The sequence below is a fragment of the Hemisphaericaspora subhashii genome, assembly GCF_019202705.1.
Source record: "Hemisphaericaspora subhashii strain CBS 10753 chromosome Unknown scaffold17, whole genome shotgun sequence".
NCBI lineage: Eukaryota > Fungi > Ascomycota > Pichiomycetes > Serinales > Debaryomycetaceae > Hemisphaericaspora > Hemisphaericaspora subhashii.
The window spans coordinates 65,035-88,435 of NW_026057434.1; the positions used below are offsets into that span (position 1 = coordinate 65,035).

At 35.4% G+C, this 23,401-nt stretch overlaps 11 protein-coding genes across 11 annotated transcripts; 3 read left to right on the forward strand and 8 right to left on the reverse strand. All coding sequences in view use genetic code 12, as the record gives it.

Annotated features, from left to right (window-relative positions):
• Window positions 1-79: 79 nt before the first annotated feature.
• Window positions 80-2,215, reverse strand: J8A68_005493 (uncharacterized protein; the record flags this gene model as incomplete). Its single annotated transcript, XM_049409566.1, has 2 exons — window positions 80-796; window positions 1,049-2,215. 2 exons carry the CDS (start codon window positions 2,213-2,215, stop codon window positions 80-82), a joined length of 1,884 nt encoding a protein of 627 aa, XP_049261206.1.
• Window positions 2,216-2,674: 459 nt separating this feature from the next.
• On the reverse strand, window positions 2,675-3,739 carry PEX19 (Pex19p; the record flags this gene model as incomplete). The annotated part of the gene is made up of 1 exon (XM_049409567.1): window positions 2,675-3,739. One exon carries the CDS (start codon window positions 3,737-3,739, stop codon window positions 2,675-2,677), a length of 1,065 nt encoding a protein of 354 aa, XP_049261207.1.
• Window positions 3,740-4,137: 398 nt separating this feature from the next.
• PTC5 (type 2C protein phosphatase) lies at window positions 4,138-5,970 on the reverse strand (the record flags this gene model as incomplete). The annotated part of the gene is made up of 1 exon (XM_049409568.1): window positions 4,138-5,970. One exon carries the CDS (start codon window positions 5,968-5,970, stop codon window positions 4,138-4,140), a length of 1,833 nt encoding a protein of 610 aa, XP_049261208.1.
• A 1,681-nt stretch (window positions 5,971-7,651) lies between these two features.
• On the reverse strand, window positions 7,652-8,011 carry RPS20 (40S ribosomal protein uS10; the record flags this gene model as incomplete). Its single annotated transcript, XM_049409569.1, has 1 exon — window positions 7,652-8,011. The coding sequence occupies one exon, from the start codon at window positions 8,009-8,011 to the stop codon at window positions 7,652-7,654; it is 360 nt and encodes a 119-aa protein (XP_049261209.1).
• Window positions 8,012-10,575: 2,564 nt separating this feature from the next.
• Window positions 10,576-11,436, reverse strand: J8A68_005497 (uncharacterized protein; the record flags this gene model as incomplete). The annotated part of the gene is made up of 1 exon (XM_049409570.1): window positions 10,576-11,436. The coding sequence occupies one exon, from the start codon at window positions 11,434-11,436 to the stop codon at window positions 10,576-10,578; it is 861 nt and encodes a 286-aa protein (XP_049261210.1).
• Window positions 11,437-11,714: 278 nt separating this feature from the next.
• DCP2 (decapping enzyme complex catalytic subunit) lies at window positions 11,715-12,314 on the forward strand (the record flags this gene model as incomplete). The annotated part of the gene is made up of 1 exon (XM_049409571.1): window positions 11,715-12,314. The coding sequence occupies one exon, from the start codon at window positions 11,715-11,717 to the stop codon at window positions 12,312-12,314; it is 600 nt and encodes a 199-aa protein (XP_049261211.1).
• A 142-nt stretch (window positions 12,315-12,456) lies between these two features.
• Window positions 12,457-14,514, forward strand: J8A68_005499 (uncharacterized protein; the record flags this gene model as incomplete). The annotated part of the gene is made up of 3 exons (XM_049409572.1): window positions 12,457-12,484; window positions 12,641-14,202; window positions 14,260-14,514. 3 exons carry the CDS (start codon window positions 12,457-12,459, stop codon window positions 14,512-14,514), a joined length of 1,845 nt encoding a protein of 614 aa, XP_049261212.1.
• A 200-nt stretch (window positions 14,515-14,714) lies between these two features.
• Window positions 14,715-16,181, reverse strand: J8A68_005500 (uncharacterized protein; the record flags this gene model as incomplete). Its single annotated transcript, XM_049409573.1, has 2 exons — window positions 14,715-15,104; window positions 15,147-16,181. The coding sequence occupies 2 exons, from the start codon at window positions 16,179-16,181 to the stop codon at window positions 14,715-14,717; spliced, it is 1,425 nt and encodes a 474-aa protein (XP_049261213.1).
• Window positions 16,182-18,361: 2,180 nt separating this feature from the next.
• Window positions 18,362-18,811, reverse strand: J8A68_005501 (uncharacterized protein; the record flags this gene model as incomplete). The annotated part of the gene is made up of 2 exons (XM_049409575.1): window positions 18,362-18,648; window positions 18,706-18,811. The coding sequence occupies 2 exons, from the start codon at window positions 18,809-18,811 to the stop codon at window positions 18,362-18,364; spliced, it is 393 nt and encodes a 130-aa protein (XP_049261214.1).
• A 969-nt stretch (window positions 18,812-19,780) lies between these two features.
• On the forward strand, window positions 19,781-20,870 carry J8A68_005502 (uncharacterized protein; the record flags this gene model as incomplete). Its single annotated transcript, XM_049409576.1, has 2 exons — window positions 19,781-20,075; window positions 20,491-20,870. 2 exons carry the CDS (start codon window positions 19,781-19,783, stop codon window positions 20,868-20,870), a joined length of 675 nt encoding a protein of 224 aa, XP_049261215.1.
• Window positions 20,871-22,172: 1,302 nt separating this feature from the next.
• On the reverse strand, window positions 22,173-23,315 carry J8A68_005503 (uncharacterized protein; the record flags this gene model as incomplete). The annotated part of the gene is made up of 1 exon (XM_049409577.1): window positions 22,173-23,315. The coding sequence occupies one exon, from the start codon at window positions 23,313-23,315 to the stop codon at window positions 22,173-22,175; it is 1,143 nt and encodes a 380-aa protein (XP_049261216.1).
• Window positions 23,316-23,401: the final 86 nt, after the last annotated feature.

Genomic DNA, 23,401 nt, shown 5'->3' on the forward strand with positions numbered 1-23,401 from the left:
GTTACACATAAGCCATTAAAATAAATGCATTAATTAAATAAATGCTTATCTACAAAATCTCTCTCTCTCTAAGAAACATCTACACCCATGTTGAATTTATACTTGCAAAATCATAAATATCCAAATCTCCTTCACCCAACCCCACCAAAAACCCCGCCTCGTCCTTCTCTTCAACCACTTGAGCATCACACGCTTCCACATGCATCTCAATCAATTCCTGAATACTAACCCTACAATTCACCAACTCAAGACAAGCCCTAATATTCTTCTCAACTGTCGCCTTATTCTCATTCACATTATTAGGTCTCATCGAATACACATTCAAACCCAAAGCGATCCAAACCACTTCTCTCTCCTTGAGATCAAACACACATGGAACAACATTCATTCGATCGGACGTGATGTCGACCTTCGCCTTCACTGACCTAGGTTCAAACACTTCTCCCTTATTTTCATCACCCAAGGACCCTTCTCTAAGCATAAATCCGGCAAAACATTCCTCATGCTCAATGAATTTAGGTCCACTGAATACACGCACATCCATAGCCACATATCTATATCCATCATTCAAGGCCCTGGCTATATCTATATCGATAAACTCACTCGCTCCGTCTGGGGCAGGGGCGGAGACAATATCCCCAGAATGTACGGCTGATGACGAGCGGAGGTTTTGATATGAGATGGCGTTGGATTGGGAAAGGTCTTCGGAGATGAAGTAGCCTGATAAGTCGATGTCTTTGCCGATCCAATGCACGAATAATCGAATTATGTTCTTCGTTGAGGTGGTAGAACCATTCTCATCGAGGGGGAGGTGGGAACCACGGGCGATTGAGCGTTTGGAAGAGTCGTTGATTGAGTCGAGTTGGAGGGGGAGGAGGATTTGGGATGCGGCGGGGGAGATGAAGATTTTTGTGTTGGGGGTTAGGAGTGATTTTGGTTTATATTTCTTGATGAGGGTTGATTTTATGATTGAGGATATTCGGGTTGCGATTTCTGATGGGAGGTTGTGGGATTGGTTGGGGTTTTTGAGGAGGAGTTTGGATCCGACAAAGATTGATGGAACGGTGATTGGTTCAGGAGCGGTGTAGCTTTGGAAATGTCCTAATGCTTGAAGCAAGACTTTTGACTCCACTGATTCGATTATTGTTTCCAACTTAGAGAATATGTATTCAAGGTCTTCATTGGATGATGAAGCAGCATCTCGGGCTAATTTATCTAAATGACGAATCAACATCGAAGGAATATTCACAAGAATATCAACCGCCTTCTTAGTCATACCAGATTGAATAGCCATCGCAAGTGCGGTATTTTTGGTAGGTACATTATTCTCATTTCTAAATCGATTAGCAATCTTGGTTACTTCTCCTCCATATTCACCAACATGAAGACAATGAAATGCTCTAATCCAAATTCCAGTATGTCTCTTAACATCTTCGACATTTATAACCTTTTCCAAAGCCTTAATGATTATTCTTCGTTCTTTTCTCTTCATTGATTTGAATTTTGGAACCAGCTTCAAATTGGATGAATGACCAGAATAAACTGCCATTATACGTAAGATATCAGTAGTTGTTTTAACAAAGTAATCAATTGGTTTATCTTGTGCTAAGTATATATCTGCAATTTTACAAGAAGTTTCACGGAATGGGATTTCTGGATGAGTTGACTTATATTCTTCAATCCAATCTAATAAACAACCTTCAATTAAAAATTCATCATAGATTGGTGGGATTGCAGTTTTGGATTGGATTAATTTGAAGAAGAATGTTTTCAAATCAGGAAGGGTGATTAATTTTAATTCTGTTAATGGATGATCTTGTTCATTAAATTCTAATCGTTTCTCTTTGGTATAGATTGGTAATAAAGTACCTAAACTCCAATAATGGACCAAAGCATTAGTTAATAATTCAATTTCATCAAGCTCTATAACTTGTCTGGGGAAATTAGGATACATTGGTTCATGTTTAACATGAGCACCTAATGATTCTTTGATATTATCAATTGTATCTAATAATTTGGTCAGTCCATTGGTTGATGATAATCTAAGTAATTGATTATAAAGTGGTTGTGAAATTGTATAATTCATATTTAATAATTCTATAGCAAATGTATTGATGACGTCATTGGATATTATATTATCTTCTTCCAACTCATTTGATTCAATATAAATACCTGATAATGAACTTAATGCAATTGATTCCAATACTGATAACATTGCTTATTATTACTTGTTACTATTAGTAGATGATGAGTATGGTAATATAAAAAGAGTTTGTAATTAGAAGTTGTAAAAGATAAATAGGGAATGGTGGGGATATTTATAATTGAAATTAAACGAACATACAAATGTAGCGAGAATGGAGAACAAATGACTCAATTAGAAAAACACAACAATAAACAAAACAATTGACCAATAAGAAGTACTAAAGTATAAAGAAAATGGGCGAAGATGAGAATTAAGTTTATTTTGTTTTGATTTAATTCAAAATGACTAACAAATTGAATGTACAGTTACGGATTATTTACAATTTAATGGGCTGAGTCATACTATTCTGATTTATATGTTGTAGTTTACGAGAGATAGAGAGTGAGAACAAAAAGCAAGAGAGAAAGGATTGTCAATTAATAAAGTAATGATATTTTATACTATGTGGCTTATACTACTATACAATCTCTATTGTTGTTTACAACCTTCTTCTAATTGTTTATCAAATCCAGGTGGTAAATCCTTTTCACTGAAATTTAATGAATCACTTCCTGGAACACCACCTGCACCACCACCAAATCCGGGTAAATCTCCAACTTCTCCTACAATTTCTGCAGGAGGTTGACCTAATTCTTGTAATGCTTCCAATAAGACATTAACTTGATCTCTTTTTTGTTTATCACCATCATTATAATCACTAGCATCAAACACAGCTAATATTTGATTAGTCATTTCATATTGTTGTTGATATATTCTATATTGTCCATCTTCCAAACTGTCTTTATTCTTCTGTAAATATTCTGGGAATTTTGAATTTAAATCTTTAATTGGTTCATACAAGATTTCTTTACTACTTAATTGTTCCAACATATCAACCAATAATTTCGACATATCTAAATCTCCAACACTTCCTTCTCCTCCATCCCCACCTAATCCAGCTAATAATTGTGTCAACATATCTTCAGGATTTCCACCCATTGGATCATTCTTAATCTTCTCATCAACAGTCTCACCTGATTTCTTCAATCTTTCCATAGTTTCCTTCATTACATACTCAAAATTGGCCGGTTTTTTCTCTTCAGCTTCAACTTCTTGTCGATGATTTAATTCAAAATCAGCAACTAATTGTTCAAATTGCTTTTGTGTATCTGGATCTTCTATATTAAGATCCTTGATTAAATCAGCTATACCAGATTGGAAATCAGCTTCCAATGGACGAGTTGGATCTTTAGCTTCTTCATTATTATCTCCGTGAACACTATGGGTTGCAGATGGACCAACAGCAGGTGTGCCGGTTGTGGCTGTACTTGCACCTGGAGGTTTACTGAGGACCTCGTCGGCGAAATCGTCTAATAAATCATCTAAATCGTCCAAGTCGTCTTCATTGTTGTTGGTGGTGGCAGTAGGAACTTCTTTAGTTTCTGGGACAACTGGAGCAGCAGATTCAACCGGAGTTTCAACAGGTGGATCAGCGACAGGGGTAGCTTTATTGATTGTGATTTCTTCTTGTTGTGTTTGAGTATCAGTGGACATTATTATTACTTGGATGATGATTTCTTATAGAAGGAGTAACAAGAAAGAAGAAGAAAGTAAAAGTGTAAATAAATTTCTGATTTATAAATTCTTTTTTTTTTCGGGAAGCGTCAACGAATGTGGGGCAATCTAATTTCTGTAATTAAATTTATTTCTATTTTTTTACTTGCCACTGATTTTTAATTCGGAGATTTTATATCCCACGGATAAATAGCCCAGGGCATTTTAATTACAAATACATATAAATATGAATAATTAAATAAGTTTATATGAATTTAAATAAAAAGACAAACAAATAATAATAATAAAAATATATAAGTTAGTATGATATTTATATAACCTCAACAACCCATCCCAAAAATATTTATAAAATTTTAAACTATATGTATAAGTTACCACTACAACTTTGGTTTACTTGAATCAGGTCCACCAGAAGTTGCAACTTGATTAATTTCCAATTTTCCATCTTCATTAACTCCCCTGATATCATTTCCAAAAAATACAACCGTAACCGTTAAATCATCTCTATATCTTCTACTTACAGGATTTGGAATAGAAATCAACATTGAAGTATGTTCTTTTGATCCACCGTTACTCAATGCATTTCTAATTAAATGAGTACTAACATTTCTATCTTCTAATAAGAATTTCAGATTAGGGAATTTTCGAATTGGTTTCCTCGAAGTCTTGTCATTAGTGATATCATCAACTTCAGGTAATTTATTCTTCTCAGTATGTCCAATTGGCCAAACATTATTCCAGAATGATTGTTGTGGTTTTATCATTTTTTCCTTTTCCATCCATTTAACCACCAACCCGACAATTTCTTCATTGGTTAACATTTCATATAATCCATCACTTGCCATGACTAAAAAATCATTATTTTCAGGATTTATCTTGGTGGTTGTAATAACTGGTTCGGCAGTCACATATGGTGGGGAATTTAAATAATTTGGTAATCGTTTACCAAAAAATGTTTTATATATTCTTTCTTGAATACTTGCAGGTAATTTATATCTACAATCCCCAAATGCTCTCGTTGGTTCCAAACTACCCAAAACTCTTCCATTTCTAATCACTTTAGGTTCATCTGGATGTTCACTTATGATTCTTGCTACTTCTGTAGGATTTGATCCGGTTTGATCAATACTCAATTGTCTTACTGTCCATTTATTATCCTTGAACGATCCCAATATGGCTCGGGAATCACCCGTGACGGCAACTTTTAACATCTTGGTATTGGTGTCATAAAAGGAAAGTAATGCACATGAACCACTTAATGCAGGCATTAATAATTCGGCTGCTTTAGCTTTATTATTATCATTTAACAATTTCTCAATATTTTTATTCACTAATTCATGATCTAATTTCAAGAAACCATTTTTAATAGCTTGATCAATAGTAGCACTATTAGGAGCAAACCTTAATCCTTCATCATTATTTGGAACTGGTTTGAATATAGTACCCAATTCATGAATTATATATCCAATCAATTGATCTCTTAATTTCGAACTAGTGGTCCAACCACCATGTCCATCAAATACCCCAAAAAACATCCAATCAGTTAAAACTTTTATATTATTATCTTGTAATATTGGCACTTGAACAATTTCTTCCAGTCTATCATCTTCAATGGGGGAATTGGAAGCTAATTGACAAATATCATATCGGGTGACACCTTTGCCACGATTAACGAAATACAGTTCTTCAAATTGACGAAGTTTGGCGCTGACTTGTTCTTCATTTAAGAGGTAGATGCCTTGTTTGTTTTGTTGATTTGAGATTGAATTTTCATGAAGGGATGAGGTGGAGGTTGAAAAGTATCGTTTATCTTCTAGGAGTTTTCCACTGGTTGTGAGATTAGAGGAGGTGGTAGTGGTTGTTGTTGTAGGAGATGGTGATGGTGGAGGGGAGGGTAATGTATCTAAATTATAATAATTTGATTGATTGAATGTTATATATGATCCAACTATAATTATGCCTGAAACAAGCGCAACATTTCTCCCATTCTTGAATGAGGATGTGTTATTGTTTTTAACTGATTGTTTGGCAACGACTGTCGTGGTGGTACTATTAGCAGTACCAGTAGTAGCAGTATTAGCTAGTGATCGTTGTGAATATGATAATGCTTTTGTTGCTGTAGATGAGGATGCTAATCGTTTACCAATTGTTTGTAATTGTTTATTAGTAAGATATAATAACTTCGGTCTTACCGATAATACATAAACCATTTGCCTTTCTGTGTTGTTATGCTGTTGTTAATATCTATAAATGTGAATGGTTATAAGTAGTTGTAAGTAGTTAGCAGTAGTAGTGTTGTATCATATAAATTACTATTCAATGGTTATAAATGTAGTTAAAGAAGCAAGGGTAATAATCTGTTTAATCTTTTCAGGTAAAAGCCGAACAAAAAATCCGGGTTTTTTCTGTTGTGACTGATTTTTTAAGGTTTTTTTTCTTTTGTGATTGATTTGATTGGATGTCTGGAATGACTCTCTTTCTCTATAGAAACTTATATATTATAGATACGGGTTGAGATATCAACTATAAATATTTCTTAATAAGATAGAATATAATTGGATACAGAAGAGAAGGTAAATGACGTGTATTAAATTAGAATCAACTTCAGTTTCCCCCCAAACCACAAATTACTTGCAATTACCCTTTTAAAAAAGAAATAATGAATTTCAAATTGACTCTGAAAATTGACTTTTAAATAATAATCTTAACGATCATAGATACATAACCAGGAACTTTCTATCTTTCCATCTATCAATTTATCTCTCTCTTAATTTACAATGTATAAACTATATGATTTGTACATTCAATTGTTGATTCCAAGTATAGTACAGGGTGTAGTTCTCTGGGCATATCACGAATCGGAAGAAAAGGGAACCGGAATTACAGAAATAGTCATCTGATTGTGTGGGCGGAGATATCGCGCCGCTCCCCCACACAATAACGAAATTGACAATGCTACCATTCCGATAAAGAAGGATCACATTCAAACTCTCGCACAATTTAATCATATGATATACCCACCTCCTCTTAGCGACTGAACAATAAACGACACTAGAAAATAGAGAAAGAATAATAAGAATACATTTGGGCTTCTATTATTAGAAGTATGAATATTGTTTTGTTAAAAGGACAACGTTAAAACGGTCATTCTTAGTAGTTTTTAGTACGACACCCTGAAGAATCATGAGCATAGGCTGTACAACACAAACCGATGATGTCATTTATAATTGGTTGTACTGTGTATGCACGTGTTGTTCCACGGTCTCACACTAAACTACTGTATCCAAAGTAGTCTACTCCCTCAATCTGAGTAAAACATGACCTGAGCAAGAGAATGTTCCTATCACATCCTCCTAATAGAAAGCTCGTCACGTTGCAGGTAGAGATGGTTGAAAGCCAATCTCTGGTCCTTGATCAGTTATTATAAACACATTTTCGCATTCATCTTTTAAGAAAACCACACACTCCTCGTCTTTACTACAACAAGCACAGATATTAATTGAAATTAAAATGTAATATTTTTATTAATATACATCCACAACCATTCTCTCTCTAATATAAATACATAATGTAATCAAATAGCACTTAAAAAAAACAACAATATAAAAATCAATATTCAACTGACCATACCAAATCCTGATAGCAACACCTACAACGTCAGTATATTAGCTAAAATACACGGCACGCCTAGAGCACTTGGATATGATGTCCCCATATTCCATCGAAAACCCACAAAAAAATAAAAATTAATTAACCACTTTCACTCTTTTATATGTCCCCAACTAATGAATATCAAATTTATACCATCATTTTTTCATTCCCATACACTCGAAAAGAAAACAAATCAGAAGATGTACACACATGTCGTATCAAAATCACCTTTCACCGCGTTTAAGCAGCAATGGTGACTTCAACATCCACACCTGGTTCAATGGTGATTTGAGTAATCTTCTTAACAGTAGCAGCTGGGGCTTGTAAGTCAATAACTCTCTTATGAATTCTCATTTCATAAGTATCCCAAGTTTTGGAACCTTCACCATTTGGAGTCTTTCTGGTGGTGATCTTTAAAACCTTGGTTGGCATTCTAACTGGACCCTTCTTGACAATGTTGTTTTGAGAAGCATTTCTGATAATGTTGGCAGAAACATTTTCTAATTGTTTAACTTTGGTGGAAGTTAAGGTGATTCTAATCTTGTGGATTTGTTGAGCTGGTTCTTGTTCGACCTTTTCTTTGTTGATTGGAGCAGACATTGTTAGCTAGTTTTTTAGTTTGACGTTGTTAAGGAACAAGAAGACGAATATGATAAAAACACAACTTTTGTTTTATTTGAAAAATTGTTGCAAGTGAGACTATGGTTGGTAGAGAATCATCACCCACTAAAAAAATTTTTTTTCATNTTTGAAAAATTGTTGCAAGTGAGACTATGGTTGGTAGAGAATCATCACCCACTAATGAAAAAAAAATTTTCATGGAAATGAAATCACGTGAATTTGATTAGGGCTGAGCCCTAGCGATTTGCACCAACAAAAAAATGGCTGCAAAATTACATTAGAGTCTGTGAATATTTTGGCGCCCTAATATTAAAATAGCGTTTACTAGAAACAAACCTTCAATGGCCATGGTTACTTCCGAGCCCCTAATCGCCCAAAATATCTTCAACAACAGCACCATAATTATGAGTTACCAAACCTAAATAGCATTCACCTGATTTTCAGATAGATCATTTAACAGAAGCATTCTAGAATACGTTCGCCTTTAAATCAGCTTTCATCAACTCAATAGGCATAAAATGAATATTGAAATCTTTAGCAGCATGTTTTCTGAAAAACTGATTGAATAATTTGTTATGTTCTGGTGCTAATCAATAAATTTGTTTTATTTGTTATGCCCGGTGACAATTAATACATTCGTTTTATATGTTATGCTAAATTACCATTTTACTTAGACTTACTATTTAACGGGTTAAATTTCTCCCTCTTTTAAGTTTATAATTTTATATTTCAGTCTATTTTATAAATTAGTTAACTCTGTTATCAACTAACTATAAACACAAACAATATGACATTATCCATTGGCAAATTGCAACACCTATCCGAAACCAATTTTCACAGAGGATCTCATTTATTGACATAGGACAAAGCGTGACTTTTTCAGTAGGGCAGTAATTTTGTAATCAATAGCTATTTATAAATGATGAGTATAGGCAATTACAAGCTCCTCTGCGTTTTTTCAAGTATTGTTTTGATTTATGAGAAAAATAACTTTATCTATTATCACATACTGAGTTTATTCTAAAAACCAAAAGAATATACGATGAATGCAAAGGAATTTGTCATTGATTGAAATTCTGTCATTATTGATTCTAATTATTGTCCTAATGAAAAGGTAAGAGTTTTGTCCTTTATATCACTCCAATAAAACGAAGTCCCTCTGTGAAAATCGTGCAACGTAACGGATGGTAGCGTCACAACTTGAATGTCCTTGGGTTTATCCGACCAAATAGTCATTTTAGACGACATTTTGAAAGCTCGGTGATAATGCAAGAACTGGTTTACAAAACCAAATTGTGGCAAATTATGCATTTTAAAAAACCGCAATTCCTTGAGTTGTACAAAACATTATATAATATCAATTCGCCACAAGAAATATATGCATATGAATAGCGGATATATGCAAGGTGGCTTGGGGGGCTCATTACAAAACAGTTGATAGCACAATCCTGATAAGAGAGGTGTGTTATTGGGAAGACTAAGTAGGTTTTTACTTTAGATGGGCCAATGAGAGTGAAGTGACATGGAGTTTTATGCGCGACGATTGGTTAGGGTCTTGCGATCATAGTTCACCTGAAGAATTCATATCCCTGACCGAATCTCTGGTTGCATGCAAGCATCTAGGCCATGAAAGTGAAGTAGTTTTTATGATGTAAAAGCGAAGACAATCTATGTATAAACAGATTGTCTAGCTCTAGTAGGGGTGATAACAACCAGTCTGGTAAAATCCATGCCTGTAGTAGTAGCATCTGCAATTTGCATTCATACACCTGTTTCATAGATTCTCTTATTCCAGCAATGTAGAGCTGAAAATACATCGAAGAAAGCTCAATTAGGTAGGTATAAGATGATAGGTTTCATTGATTCAATTCTTATAACAGGGGCAAAGGCTTCAGTATAATCTTCGGATGAAACATTTGCACCTGTTATAAGACGTGAATCAATGAAATGACTATAAGCATAGGTACCTAAGACTGATCAGTAAATACATCAGATGCCCATAATTTCCGCATACATAAATGATAACCTTGAAGAAGGGTCCCTTATCATTCTAATTGAGTACTTGTTAGTAAATTTGATTCATGATAATCATTAATAAGCAATATTCAATTATTTCAAAAGCATTACAATAAAAATCAGATATCAATTAATAAAAGGTTTTTCTCCATGGGTTTTTATTTTCGAGATTGTCAGAGAGATTCCCAATTGAAGAGTTCATCATTTAAAGTTTTGTTGAATAATTGTTGTATGTGTTGCTAATTTTAAAAGGTTTACATACACTTTAGACACATTGATTGTTGTTATGGTATAAGAAGAAAGAGAAGAAGTAAAGGTGAAGTCAAGAGATTTTTGAGTTTCTCATTTCCTCATCTTTAAATTCTTCTTCGAGAATTTCCGGGTAATACTAGTTGAGGATCATATGGTAGCAGCTACTTTCGAAAGAGATGTGATATACCTATTCCAAGGGTATTGACTATAGTAACATTATTATCTATTAAATTATATCTATTTACAAAGCGATTCAATAAGTGCTAGCCTATGATTTATTCGTCCTTATTTGCTATTTCATTCTGTAATCTCTTGACAACTTTCCACATCAACTCATATTCTTCAGGAGTTGAATATCCACTTGTAAGCCATCTAATTCTACCTTGTGGATCCAATATATAAATAAATCCAGAACATTGATTATCACATAATAACTCTTGTCTAATTTTATATTGGAAAATATGATCAGGTAATATAAAATAATGATTTGATCTTTCTTTTGGAATCATTTTACGTAAATTGGATAATGATAAGTTTAATACAAATCCTTTAAGCCAATTAGTAGGGATATTTACATCAAAGATTTGACAGTTTGGATATTCTTTGGTGAATTCAGTATAATCTTTAAGATAATAATCCTTTTCATCCAGTTTATAATAACTATGAGTACATTTTTCACCGGTAACCGAACTAAATATATTAACAATAGTAATTTTATCCCCTAATGCTTCATAAATACTCCTCTGTTTACCATCTAATGTCTTTGCATAGAAATCAGGGAAATATAATGACTTTTCAGCTCTAAAATATGATTTTGGTGGTGTGAATATTTTCCCATTAGTATTACGAAAACATTTAGCATCATATAATGGAGAATGTTGCATTTCATAGTCTAACTTCTTTTGACGTGCTTCTTTGGCTTCAGCACTGAATAAGGAATGATATAAATTGTTAAGGTTATAAGTATCTGATAAATTATGATTTAATAATACTGGGGTTTCTAAACCAATTGCATGCTTGATTTCTATGGGTTTGGTTTGAGGAGTTTTAACTGCGTTGTTAATAGAAGCGGCAAATCTCATAGACTTGGACCGCACTTGCGACGAGGACAATGTTCTAACAAAAGATCTGTTCATTTCTTGTAGTCGTCGGTATGTTGATCTATTTGAAGTATGATTGCCATAATCAAAATGGAAAATCTGATAAAATTGTTCCAATTACAGCAATGCAAAGTGCTACCCGGACATAAATTTTAAGTCGTGTAATTGCCAAAAACTCATAATGGCAGTTTCAACGAAGTTTTGGATTGGTTGTAAAAAGAATGAACAATTACCAGTTGTCTAATTTACCATCAAGTTTCGAAATTTTCACATTATATAAAATTATCTATAGTCTATTTGTCTGTCTAAGTTTAATGTCAATACAATTGCGAGATGGATTGGCCAACCAATCACTCGATCGAGTCCTAGAAGATCTATTGGTTAGATTTGTAGTTAATGTACCAGAAGAAGATTTATCATCAATTGAAAGAGTATTCTTTCAAGTAGAAGAAGCACAATGGTTTTATTCCGATTTCATTCATCAAATATGTCCAGATTTCCCCCCTATGAAAATGAAAAGTTTTTCAGCAAAAGTTTTGGAAAAATGTCCATTGATTTGGAAATGGGGTGACCCAGATGATGCTCTTTCAAGATTTGGAAAATATAAATCAACTATTCCAGTCAGAGGAGTGGCATTGATGAATAAAGATTTATCTAAAGTTGTTTTGGTAAAAGGAACAGAATCAAATACATGGTCTTTCCCAAGAGGTAAGATTTCAAAAGGTGAATCCGATATTGATTGTGCTGTTAGAGAAGTTGAAGAAGAAACTGGGTTTAATTGTCGTGATTTAATTAATGAGAATGAAGTATTGGAAAGAACTATAAGAGGAAAGAATTATAAGATTTACTTGGTTAGAAATGTACCTGAAGATTATAATTTTGAACCTCAAGCAAGATTTGAAATTGCNGGTTAGAAATGTACCTGAAGATTATAATTTTGAACCTCAAGCAAGATTTGAAATTGCAAAAATTGAATGGCATGATATCAAAAGTATTCAGAAGAAAAATAGGACAAATCCAAATAATTATTTCATTGTCGGAACAGTTCTTAAACCTATGTTAAGATGGATTAATAAAAACAAGGGTATATTGAATGAAGAAGAATTAATGTTACAAGCAGAAATTAAATTATTCTTAAATAACCCTTAGTTATTTGGCTATCTTCTACAACTACGTCCTTCTCTTATATTGAATATTCTTCAACATGTTGGACAAACCACAACAAGTGCTAACGCCCCAGGTATTTCAGTATCCGGTCCTGCTAATATAGCTGCTACTCAACAACAGCCACAACCAAACATGGTAAATGTCCCAATCCCAGTTCACTTACAAAATCTTATTCCATTCTTTGGCGCCCCACAGATGCATCCTTCTTATCCAGTCTACAACCAACCGCCATTCATAAATCCAGCTGTAGCACCCGCACCTGGCGTGGGTCCATTGCTACCACCATTCCCACATTTATTGACTCCACTTCAACAACATGCAATGATGCAAGCATCACCCCATCCAATGAATGATCCTGGATATATAACTCAACAGCCAAACCCACAGTCATTACAAAAACCATCTGTGCGTAAAGGAAGCAGTGTAAACTCCAAGGAGTTATTATCTTTGTTGCACACTAAATCTAGTCCTAAAAAGAAAGAAGAGAATGGGAAGCCAGCATCCGAAAAGGTAGCCGAATCATCTAATTTTAGAAGTAGGGCTCAAGAATTGTTAAGTGTATTCCCCAAAAAACAACAACAACAACAGCAACCAATTCTAGAACAAGAAGAACCAATTCTAGAGGATACAGAAGCAAAACAAAAGATTTTAAGTGCCCTTCACAAGTTACCGCCCGTTTCAGATTCTTCAAAGGGCGTAGCTCCTTTATTGGGGCAACCTGAACCATCAAATGAAATCGAGGAGTCTATAAGACAACAAAAGGCAAACGCACCACGTAAGAAAAAGATGATGTTATTAAAGAGATCAGATAAACCAGAAGGTAAGAGCACAGCATCGGAAGATTTGTTGAGTTTATTAAAGCCACAGAAACCAGAAGAACAAAAGCAAGAAAGTCCTTCAAATGAAATATTGGGATTGTTGAAACAACCAAGAAAACATTCGAAATCAAAGCCTGTAGATCAGTCAGCGTCATCTTCATCTAAGCAGTTATTGGATATGCTTCATAAACCAGTCACTAGTCCAACAGTTAATCCAGCTACTGAATTGATGGATATTCTTAAGAAGCATAAGAGTCATACTTCCGATATGCCAATGAGTAGTGTTTCACCAATCAGTCTCCCTGAGGCGGGAGCTGAATTATTAGGCATACTTAATCAAAATAGATCTCCAACTATGCTTTCACCAACACTTGAACAGACTTTGGAAGCAAGTAATCGTGCAGAATATGCCAATCTTTCACAACAGCAACAACAACAGCAAGAACATCAACAACAAGACCAAGAGCATCAATTTGAAGATTTTGAAGATTTTGAGCAATTTGAGGATGCTTTTGATGATTTCAATGGGGGGATATTGGGGAGGACCAATTTTGCCAATTTTGATATTGCTAGTGATGAAGAAGATGTTGATCATCTAATTGATCAGTTTGCTCCAGCAACTCATGCGCAATATAAACAACAACCTCAATCATCGTACTATCAGCAGCCACAACCTGTGCAACAACAACCTCAGCAGCAGCCGAAATTTGAGCCTCAATCTTTAGATCATTTCCTGCCAAAGAAGGTGTTTAATCAATCTCAATATCCACAATATCCTCAACAGCAACCACTTGCTACCCAGCCACCACCTCCACAGGTACAGGGGCAGGGAAATATTGGACAACAATGTCTGCGTGGGTTCTTTTAGTCCTAGAATTTTGGTCCACTTTTGTATCTAGAACTATTCGCTAACCAACCACAACAACCACAACTGGGAACTAATGCTCAAGGACAGGGATTATTGGCATTATTAAACGGAGGGAAACCAGCGGGTGGTGCTTCACAGGCTCCGTCAGAGCCAAGGAAGAAGAGTGTTGGTAATCATCATGCCCAAGGGCAAGGATTATTAGCGTTGTTAAATCGTGGGAAACCACCTTCACCCCTTCTATGCTTTGCTCTTCGAGGCTAAAGCGAACCATCGCCACCACCATTACGTCAGTTAAGCACAGTGGGACAAGAGAAGTCGGGAAAGAAGTCGGCTGATTTTTTGAAGGAGTTGTTGTTTAAGAGAGACGATTAGTTGGGTCGTGTATTATGTAGTATATTTATGACTTAATTGCATTATATTGTATTTTTAGAGATGATAGAAGGATGCGATGCGAGGTGGGGCTATAGACCGAAGAAATTCTTTGCGTTTGTTTTAATTGTTTTCTTTCTCTTTCTGGGTTGAGTATCTTCAGTAGTTTCTGAAGGCGGTTGAATTTCAATAATCTCAGGTTCTTCTTGTTTTATCTCTCGTTTGATAGACAGCCGTTGTAATTGCGGAGATACGGATGGTTTGTAGTTCTTATTAAGAATATAAGTATATCCACCACTCACTCGATTTCTCAACGCCAACCTCGCCTTCCAGATCTTAATCAACATTTCATCCTTCACAATCGGATCATTATGCATGCTATTCATATAATTCTCTCCATATATCATCAAATCAAGCACATTGGTCTCGTATATCTTCTCTGCCAACAATTCCCCAATCCTGGGGATGGAAGTTTCATGCCCCTCAAGATACTAGTATACAGGTATCTTAGCCTAATCCCATACGTTAAATTCGCCCATTGGTAATCTATTCACCAATTGCGCCTCTCTGGTTGATTTATCAAGCTTCAACCAACCGGTATCTGAAACATACAGGCCTTGATTGATTGAAGAGACGAGAATATCAGTTTCGATACATGATAGGGAACAACCAGGTTTGTCACGGGATAGGTCTAACAAATATTGGATTCCTTTTCGAGTTATCCTGGGACAATTGTTTATTTTTATAATCATGAGACTGTTCAACTTGCCTTGGTTCCGAATAGATGAAGATAGGTTATATAAGAAATTATCATCGACCATTGAATGATTGGATAAGTTTATCGAGATTAGATTGGGAAGATTGAATAACATGAAATAATCATCTGGTTTCAAACTTGTGGACAAGGATATATCTAGGACTAATAATGGATTGAAACGATGGCGAGATGATAGGTGGGAGATTATGTCTGAGATTGATATGTTTTTGAATAGGTTTTCAATTCTATGATTTCTAGCATTGGGGATCCGAAATAGGTCGATAGTTTTGGCTTTTAAGAGTTGGAAGTTGGTGGGTTGGTGTATGGTTGTGTGTGATTTGAATTCCTGGTTGCTAGGGGTACTAAACTTTTCGGCAAATGTGGTGTAGACTTCAATAGAGTCTGTTCCTTGAATGAGGATGAATTGCCAGACTAGTTTCCAACAGCTTTCCCAGGGTGCAAGGTCAAGATAATCTGAATCTATTTGATGGGAATTTGCAGCCAATTCTTGAGCACATAGTTGCTTTAGGGTGGGAATTTTGTTTCCTGGTCGAGCAAGCTTTAGTTTGGGTCTTGAGTTTGTCAGAGGAATGAGAGTTGTCCAGGGATAAGTTGGAATTGAAAGTGATGAATCAATGAATGAAAGATCCGTTGTTGATGTCCCTATTTTAGAAAGATTGGTAGTGTAATCATTTTGAGATCTTGGAGGTAATCGTTTCTCTTTGAGTTCTTTCTTGGTTGGTTTCGTTCGTATTCTCTTCCTGGTGGTTGTTCTTCTTTTATTATACCTCTGTCTGAACATCTCTCCTCCTTACTTAACTCGCTGTTGTTGTTGATTCAATTTGCGCATTTAAAACGCGCATCTTTTTTTTTTTGCCTCCCATAAATAAATGGTTGCCAAATATTTATCTGTTGCCAAATATTTATCCAAATATGAGGAAAGGATCTGCCTAATGTAATGGTAGTTAGTAATCAACACAGGGAATATAGAATTAAACTATGTTTAGATGTTAACCAGAGATGATAATTAATGAAAACATTGAAATTGGGAATAAAGGATGTTTGCAACTAATTGATATAGAACACTAACAAGATGCATTTAGCTACAAGGAATTCAGTAATCACAGGATTAAACTGATCCATGAATTCCAGTCCAAACTCTGACAGCACTAATTCCTCATCTTCATTGGACTCTCCATGAAATTCCTCACAAATAAACGATTGAAATCCTCATGAATCAGCATCATTCAAATCTCCAATGCCACCACCATCAAAATATAAATTCCAACTTCCACCAACCTTCCACCACCATAGTTCCAACTCTTGCACCACTACCACCTCAAAATCCAAAATTCAATCTCCATCACCTACATTCCACCTCTTCCACCATCTACATTCCAAGTCTTCCACCACCATCAAATTCCAGCTTCCACCACCATCAAATTCCAACTTCCACCACCTCCTTCAAACTCTTCCACCACCAGCATTCGAAGTCTTCCACCACCTCCTCCAAATCCAAAGCCCAATCTCCATCAATATTCAAGTATCCACCACCTGCATTCCAATTCTTTCACCACTTCCTCAAAACTCAAATTCCACTCTCCACCAACATTCAAATCTGCACCGCAGCCGTTCAAACCACTCCACCCCCTACCCTCAAACTCTTCCACCACCAACATTCCAATTCGTCCACTACCACCATTCCAATCCTTCCCCCGATTCCACCATTCCAATCCTTCCCCCGATTCCACCATCATCACCAATATTCAATTCAAATCTCCACCACTAACATGAAAATGAAAATGAAAATCTCCACTATCATTATTTGATTCTTCCACCGCCACTAATGAGATTCTTCCACCCCCATTATTGAAGAGTCCAAAACCAAAATATTGGAATCCTAAGCCTTGATAATCCTCATTCCAATCTGGGTTAAAGTCAAAACCTTCTTTCCATTGAATTCGAATAAAAATTCATTACACGTAAACTAACCATTGGTCAAGAAGATAAATTCAGTATGAAAAGATTTCACACCCGATCCCATTCAAACCCCGTTAACTCTCGCCAACTTGCATCATCACCAATTCTTCATTTCAGATGGGTATTACCGACTTCGCTGTCAGGTGCTATTTCTTTGTTCATAAAGCATTGGCTTAATTTATTTATTTCAACATGCTTTACCCAAAATGAAAAAGCGGTTGAATTTACCACAAAGTGATAGCAATAGTACCCGAGTAGCGATGGTATTATCCTAGCCAGAGCCATTAAGTATTACAAAGGAGAATTTCTTGTTTAAAAATGTAAAATTTATTAAATACAAAATCAAGAATACAAATATATCGAGCATTCCTTCTACATCCTCCCTTTTTAAATTCCAAACCATACTATCGTCCCGATCACCAACCAATAGCTATTTCCTTACCCACAGTATGAATACAGTCTTTCTTCGGAATCCAAATCCTATGATGAATTTAAGCAATGCTTGGATAAACCGAAGATGAACTTCGCATATTTGGAATGCAAGAAGATGAAGTTCGATAACCAATTTCCATATCGTCTAAATCGATATGATACAGACCCCCGGATTTTTGGAAGTTTTCCGAACATTTATCTATGCGGGAATCTACGTTTTCTCAGTCTTCATCATCTACGAAAGTAGTTTTGGAGTCATGGGAAATAAATGGAATGGGACTAAGGTTGGGTTTGGATACAGATGTTAAACTTGGATGGATATAAATTAAATATTAGGTGTATGAACCAACGGGATACTTCCAACCATAGCTTTTTTGCTCCATTTTGATAGTCCTAAATATAGCAATGGGGTAGGAATCTGTAGGGAGATCCAATTTACTAAACTTTTGTTTGCAATCTGTGTGTTAGCAGTATCTTTAACTGCCGATGGGTCACAGCATTCTTGATCTAGCACATTCTTTCTTGAAATGAACATCCACAATGCCTTGATTTGTTTGGACAAATTCCTTGTTAACCTCTTGCAAGTCGTTTTGGTATTGTGCCAGAAAACTTTAGATCCAAAGGATGATGGATGCTTTCGGTAGCAAGATATTTAATTTCCACTTTGTCTTCATCTTCCTCATTAATGGTAAACAAAATTGAATGGTTATTAGTTGTAACAGCAGCAGCAGCAGGATGAATATTAGTAAGAGTAAAAGTTGCAGCAGAAGCACAAGGAGCAGAAGGACCAGTGGTAGTAGTAGTATCAGCAGCAGGAGTTGTAGTAGTAACATCAGTAACATGAGTGGAAACAGGTTCTTGTATTTCAGTTGATGATTGAGTGGTGTTTGTGTCGACGGGATCTTAATTGCAACTTTCTAAATCTTCGTTTATTGCAATATCAACAAACAAGTCGTGAACGTTCTTTGGAATGTTTTCTTGCATTGGATCATTATAACTTTGTTTCAAGAAATCAATCATTCTTGTTGGTGTGGGTTCTGTGGTTTTGGACTATTGATATTTTGAAATGAATCTGGAGGTTGCCTGATTTTTCTGGAATAATCCAGCAAAGTAATATTTTTTCAATTTTTTATCGAGTTCATAGAACTCTTTAAATTTCAACAATTTGCCTTTTTGATTGTTGGATTTGTGGAATTTGTCTAATATTTTGCGGAACATATTTGGTTGATGTGTTTGTTTGTAATAAAGTGAAGAAGAAAGGAGTACAAGTAAATAATTTCTGTGGTTTTTTCGCAATTAGAGAATTTATACTCCCAAAAGTTGCAACCATTTTTTCCTAAGAATATTTTATCAATTAAAAATGAAGGGTTCATAACAAACTGGAATGTAAACTGTGGCTTGTCGCTTCTAACCTCCAAGTATAGTCCGATAAGCTGGTAATCTCTAAATAACCTCCATATCGATTGCAATTTCATAAATTTCCCAGTGCTAAATCAAATGATGTCCACTTGAGGTGGTTGCACTACCCAAAATGAAAATGGGTTTGCATTTACCCCAAATAATAATAGATGTATATCGATGTCCAGTTAGTTCCTTCTTAAAGTTGAAGCTACTATTCACAAATATTGTAGTAAGATGAACATAAAATCCACAGATTCGCAGTTGGTAAATTTAACCCATCTTTCTCACTATATCTCATAAATGCTGCATCTTCAAAGCTTCCAAAATCTAATGGATGCACTCACTTGGAATTAATATGTTTTAGAAAAGGACAAATGTTGTACTTGTAATTTTAAAATAGCTTATTCACTAGGTTTGACGGGTTTCTCCCGGTCGTGTAAGTTAGGTTAAAAAGTTCAACTGAGGTAATGTGAAAATTCCACTAATTAAACATTTCAGGAGAGTAAGGCTTTTACATGTATCGTTGGCAAATATAGATACAAGCAACATGTATATCAGTTCCAATTGCATTCCTTTTTCAGATTAGACATGGGCTTTTATAAATTCTTTCTTCGGGGCACTTTACATCTTCCAATTGACATTTTGGAATTGATTTTCGGCTATACTCCTACCACTCATTTGTGGGCGTATAGTAATATTCCAATTATCAACGAGCATCCCATTAGAGCTTTAAATGTCAGGAAAGTTCAGATTACCGTCGGTAAAGACTTGTACAAACTTGTTGCTCATGATTACAAAATTGGAGAACAGTGGGGAATGATTCCTACCGGTGATGAAACATTGTTGGGACGGTTCAGTGATCATGAAAAGGTTGTCCTATCCAGTTCCAAGATGTTGACGGCATAGATGATTTCTTAGAGTTTATAAAAGATCGTTCCAAACCACGTCCCACCTTGGTCATTTGACACTTTAATGCAATTACGTGAAAAAGAGGCATCTTTGATTCAGAGAGCCAAGAGGATACTGTTGCCGAATAAAATATTTCTGGACAAACCTGACAATGATTCAAGAGTGCTGTTGATACGCGCGTCCGCATCTCCCTTTCCAATAGATGAGGTTTTGATTGCACATACTTTCTTTGAATGTTAATTCGTTACCTCCGGTATATCGACTTCCTCGAAATTTAATTGTTCTTGCTATTTCAGGTACCCTGTCGTTTACTCTCCCTATGCCATTACCCAAATAATTGGTGCATTCAGTTTCTTCCGTCTTACCTGAAGCAAAATATTGTCTAATAGACTTACCAAACTTGACTCGTGTTAAAATTGACTCAAGGGATAAACAGCTAAAATCATTTGAATGTGAATTGCCACAGAACGTAAGAGCCTTGGGTTGGCGATATGATGAATTAAATTCTTTAAAAATAAAGCAACCCAAGTTGAGCTTGGCTAACTTGTCTTTGAATAATATTAGGTCATTAGGAGAACTCGATTTACCAGATTCAGTTCAGGAGGTGGCTTTGAGTATGCAGCGGTTGGCATATGGAACAAGTGAAGGACGGGCATATGAGAATAGGCTACCTGTCGATCTAAAGCGTCTTGATCTCTCCGCTAATAACATGGACACGCAATCATTCAATAAGTTGAACTTGAAAAGATTTCGTCAATGTATCTGCTAAAGTTACACTGGACTGAAAGTAGAGAACTAAAACAATTTCCGAGATCCCTCAAGGTTTCGGAACTACTGTACAGTTATGGATTGGTAAACCTCGATCTTGAAGAGCTAACTAAGCTACAAGTATATACATTGAAAGGCTTGCAAATTTAATGTGCCAACGCAGATAAAACTTCCCACGTCTCTAAAGTACTTAAGTTTAGCACGGCGCAATCTCAGAGATATAAACGGTTTACGATTCGCTGAAAACTCCCAAATTAAATCCATAAACGTGAAAGATAATAAGCTTTCGAACACAGAAGAGGTGCGTAAACAGTTGACCAATCTTTTGGGGCCAAAAGCTGTAATTGAAGTATGAAGCATTTGGGAAGAATCCCCATATTATTGAAAACAATGATAATTTGTAGACGTGAAGTATGAATAAAAATGGGATGATATAATTTTCCACTCATCTTTCTATAGCTTGCACGTACCCTGATCTCTCGATAAATATATCCTAAAGTTAGTCAAATCTTCAGTCCACGTCTTGATATAGCTCAGATATACTAGCGGCTCTGATAGAACTTTATTTATAATACTGAAAGATTTTCAACTTTCTTTTGCAGAGATTTTTATCGAACTTAAGCAAATACGTCACGACTTCCAGTCATCGCAATGTACGGACAAAGACGACAGCCTTGACCAAATCTACTGATAGTAATTTTGCTTTGAATATAGAAATAGTGAAATGGATTGTAACAAAAAAATTAACCAATTGAGAGAACGTTTAATGATAGTATTGAATAGCTGGATAAAAATACAAAGCCAATAGCAACGATTGCAACATCGGTTTAAGTAAATTTGATAAAGAATACAATGTGTGGATATTCAGTAGGAAGACAGTTGACCAAAAACTTGCTTCATCAATCAATTGGTGAATTGCATTCCAGCGGAAGTATAGAGATGATGCCTGAGTTATGATACATCGCTTCGTCATATCCTAGCTAGGGCCATTAAGTATTACAAAAGAAAAATTCCTCGTTTACAAATATAAAAGACTTTCTTCCGATTACAAATTCTATGATGAATTTAAGGAATCAATGCTTGGATAAACCAAAAATGAACTTCGGATACATGGAAAGCAAGAAGTTGAATTTCGGATACATTCAATGCTTGGATAGCAAGATGATGAGCTTTGGATACTTGGATAACAAGATTATGAACTTCGGATACTTGGAAAGCAAGAAGATGAACTTAGGATAAATTCAATGCTTGGATAGCAAGAAGATGAACTTAGGATAAATTCAATGCTTGGATAGCAAGAAGGCTAACTTTGATAACCGACTTCCAAATCCTCTAAATCAATATGATGCAACCCCCCAGCTTCTTCGAGGTTTCCGGAACAGTTCTCTTTGTCGGATTTTATGTTTTCGCATTCTTCATCTTGTTTGAAAGTATTGGCAGTTTTGGAGTGATGGGAAATAATTGGAACGGGACTTCTGGTGGGTTTGGGTGAATCTTGGAAATTTTTAGATGATAAACTAGGATGGTTAGCAAGTAAATAATGAGTGTATGAATCAACGGGATACTCCCAACCATAGCTTTTTTGCTCCATTTTGATAGTCCTTAATATAGCAATGGAATAAGAATCTGTAGGGAAATCAAGTTTACTAAACTTCGTGTTTGAATTCTGTGAAATAGGATTTCCATCAACCCCCAATGAGTTACAACGTTCTTTATCTGGCATATTCTTTCGTGAAATGGACCGCAATAGTGCCTTGCTTTTTTGGGAACAATTAATTGTTAATCTTTGGCAATTTGTCTTGGTCACGTACCAGCTGATAAGAACTTCAGATCCAAAGGGTTTTGGGATATTTTGTTTAGCATGAATTTCACTTTCCTCTTCTTCTTCTTCATCTTCCTCATGAACGGTATACAAAATTGACTGGTTGTTAGTTGGAACAGCAGCAGCAGGATGCATATTAGTAATAATAGTTGTAGCAGAAGCAGCAGTAGAAGCAGCGGTAAAAGTTGTAGCAGAAGCAACAGCGGTAGTTGTAGTATAGGGAGCAGTAGTTGCAGTAGTAATATCAGTAATGGTAGTGGCAATAGGTTCTTGTACCACAATTGATAATTGAGCGGTATTTGTGTCGACGGGATCTGAATTGCAACTTTCTAAATCTTCACTCATAGAAATGGACACAAATAATTCGTGTTCGTTGGTTGGTAATTCTTCTTCTTCTTGATAAGTTTGTTTCAAGAAATCAATCATTCTTGTTGGTATGGGTTCTGTGGTTTTGGCCCTTTGATATTTTGAAATGAATCTGGCGGTTGCCTGATTTTTCTGGAATAATCCAGCAAAGTAATATTTTTTCAATTTTTTATCGAGTTCATAGACCTCTTTAAAGTTCAACAATTTTGCTTTTGAATCGTTGGATTTGTGGAATCTATCTGTGATCTTGGAGAACATATAACCAACACTACACAAACAATGTAATAAAGTGAAGAAGAAAGGAGTACAGATATATAATTTCTATGGTTTTTTCGCAATTAAGA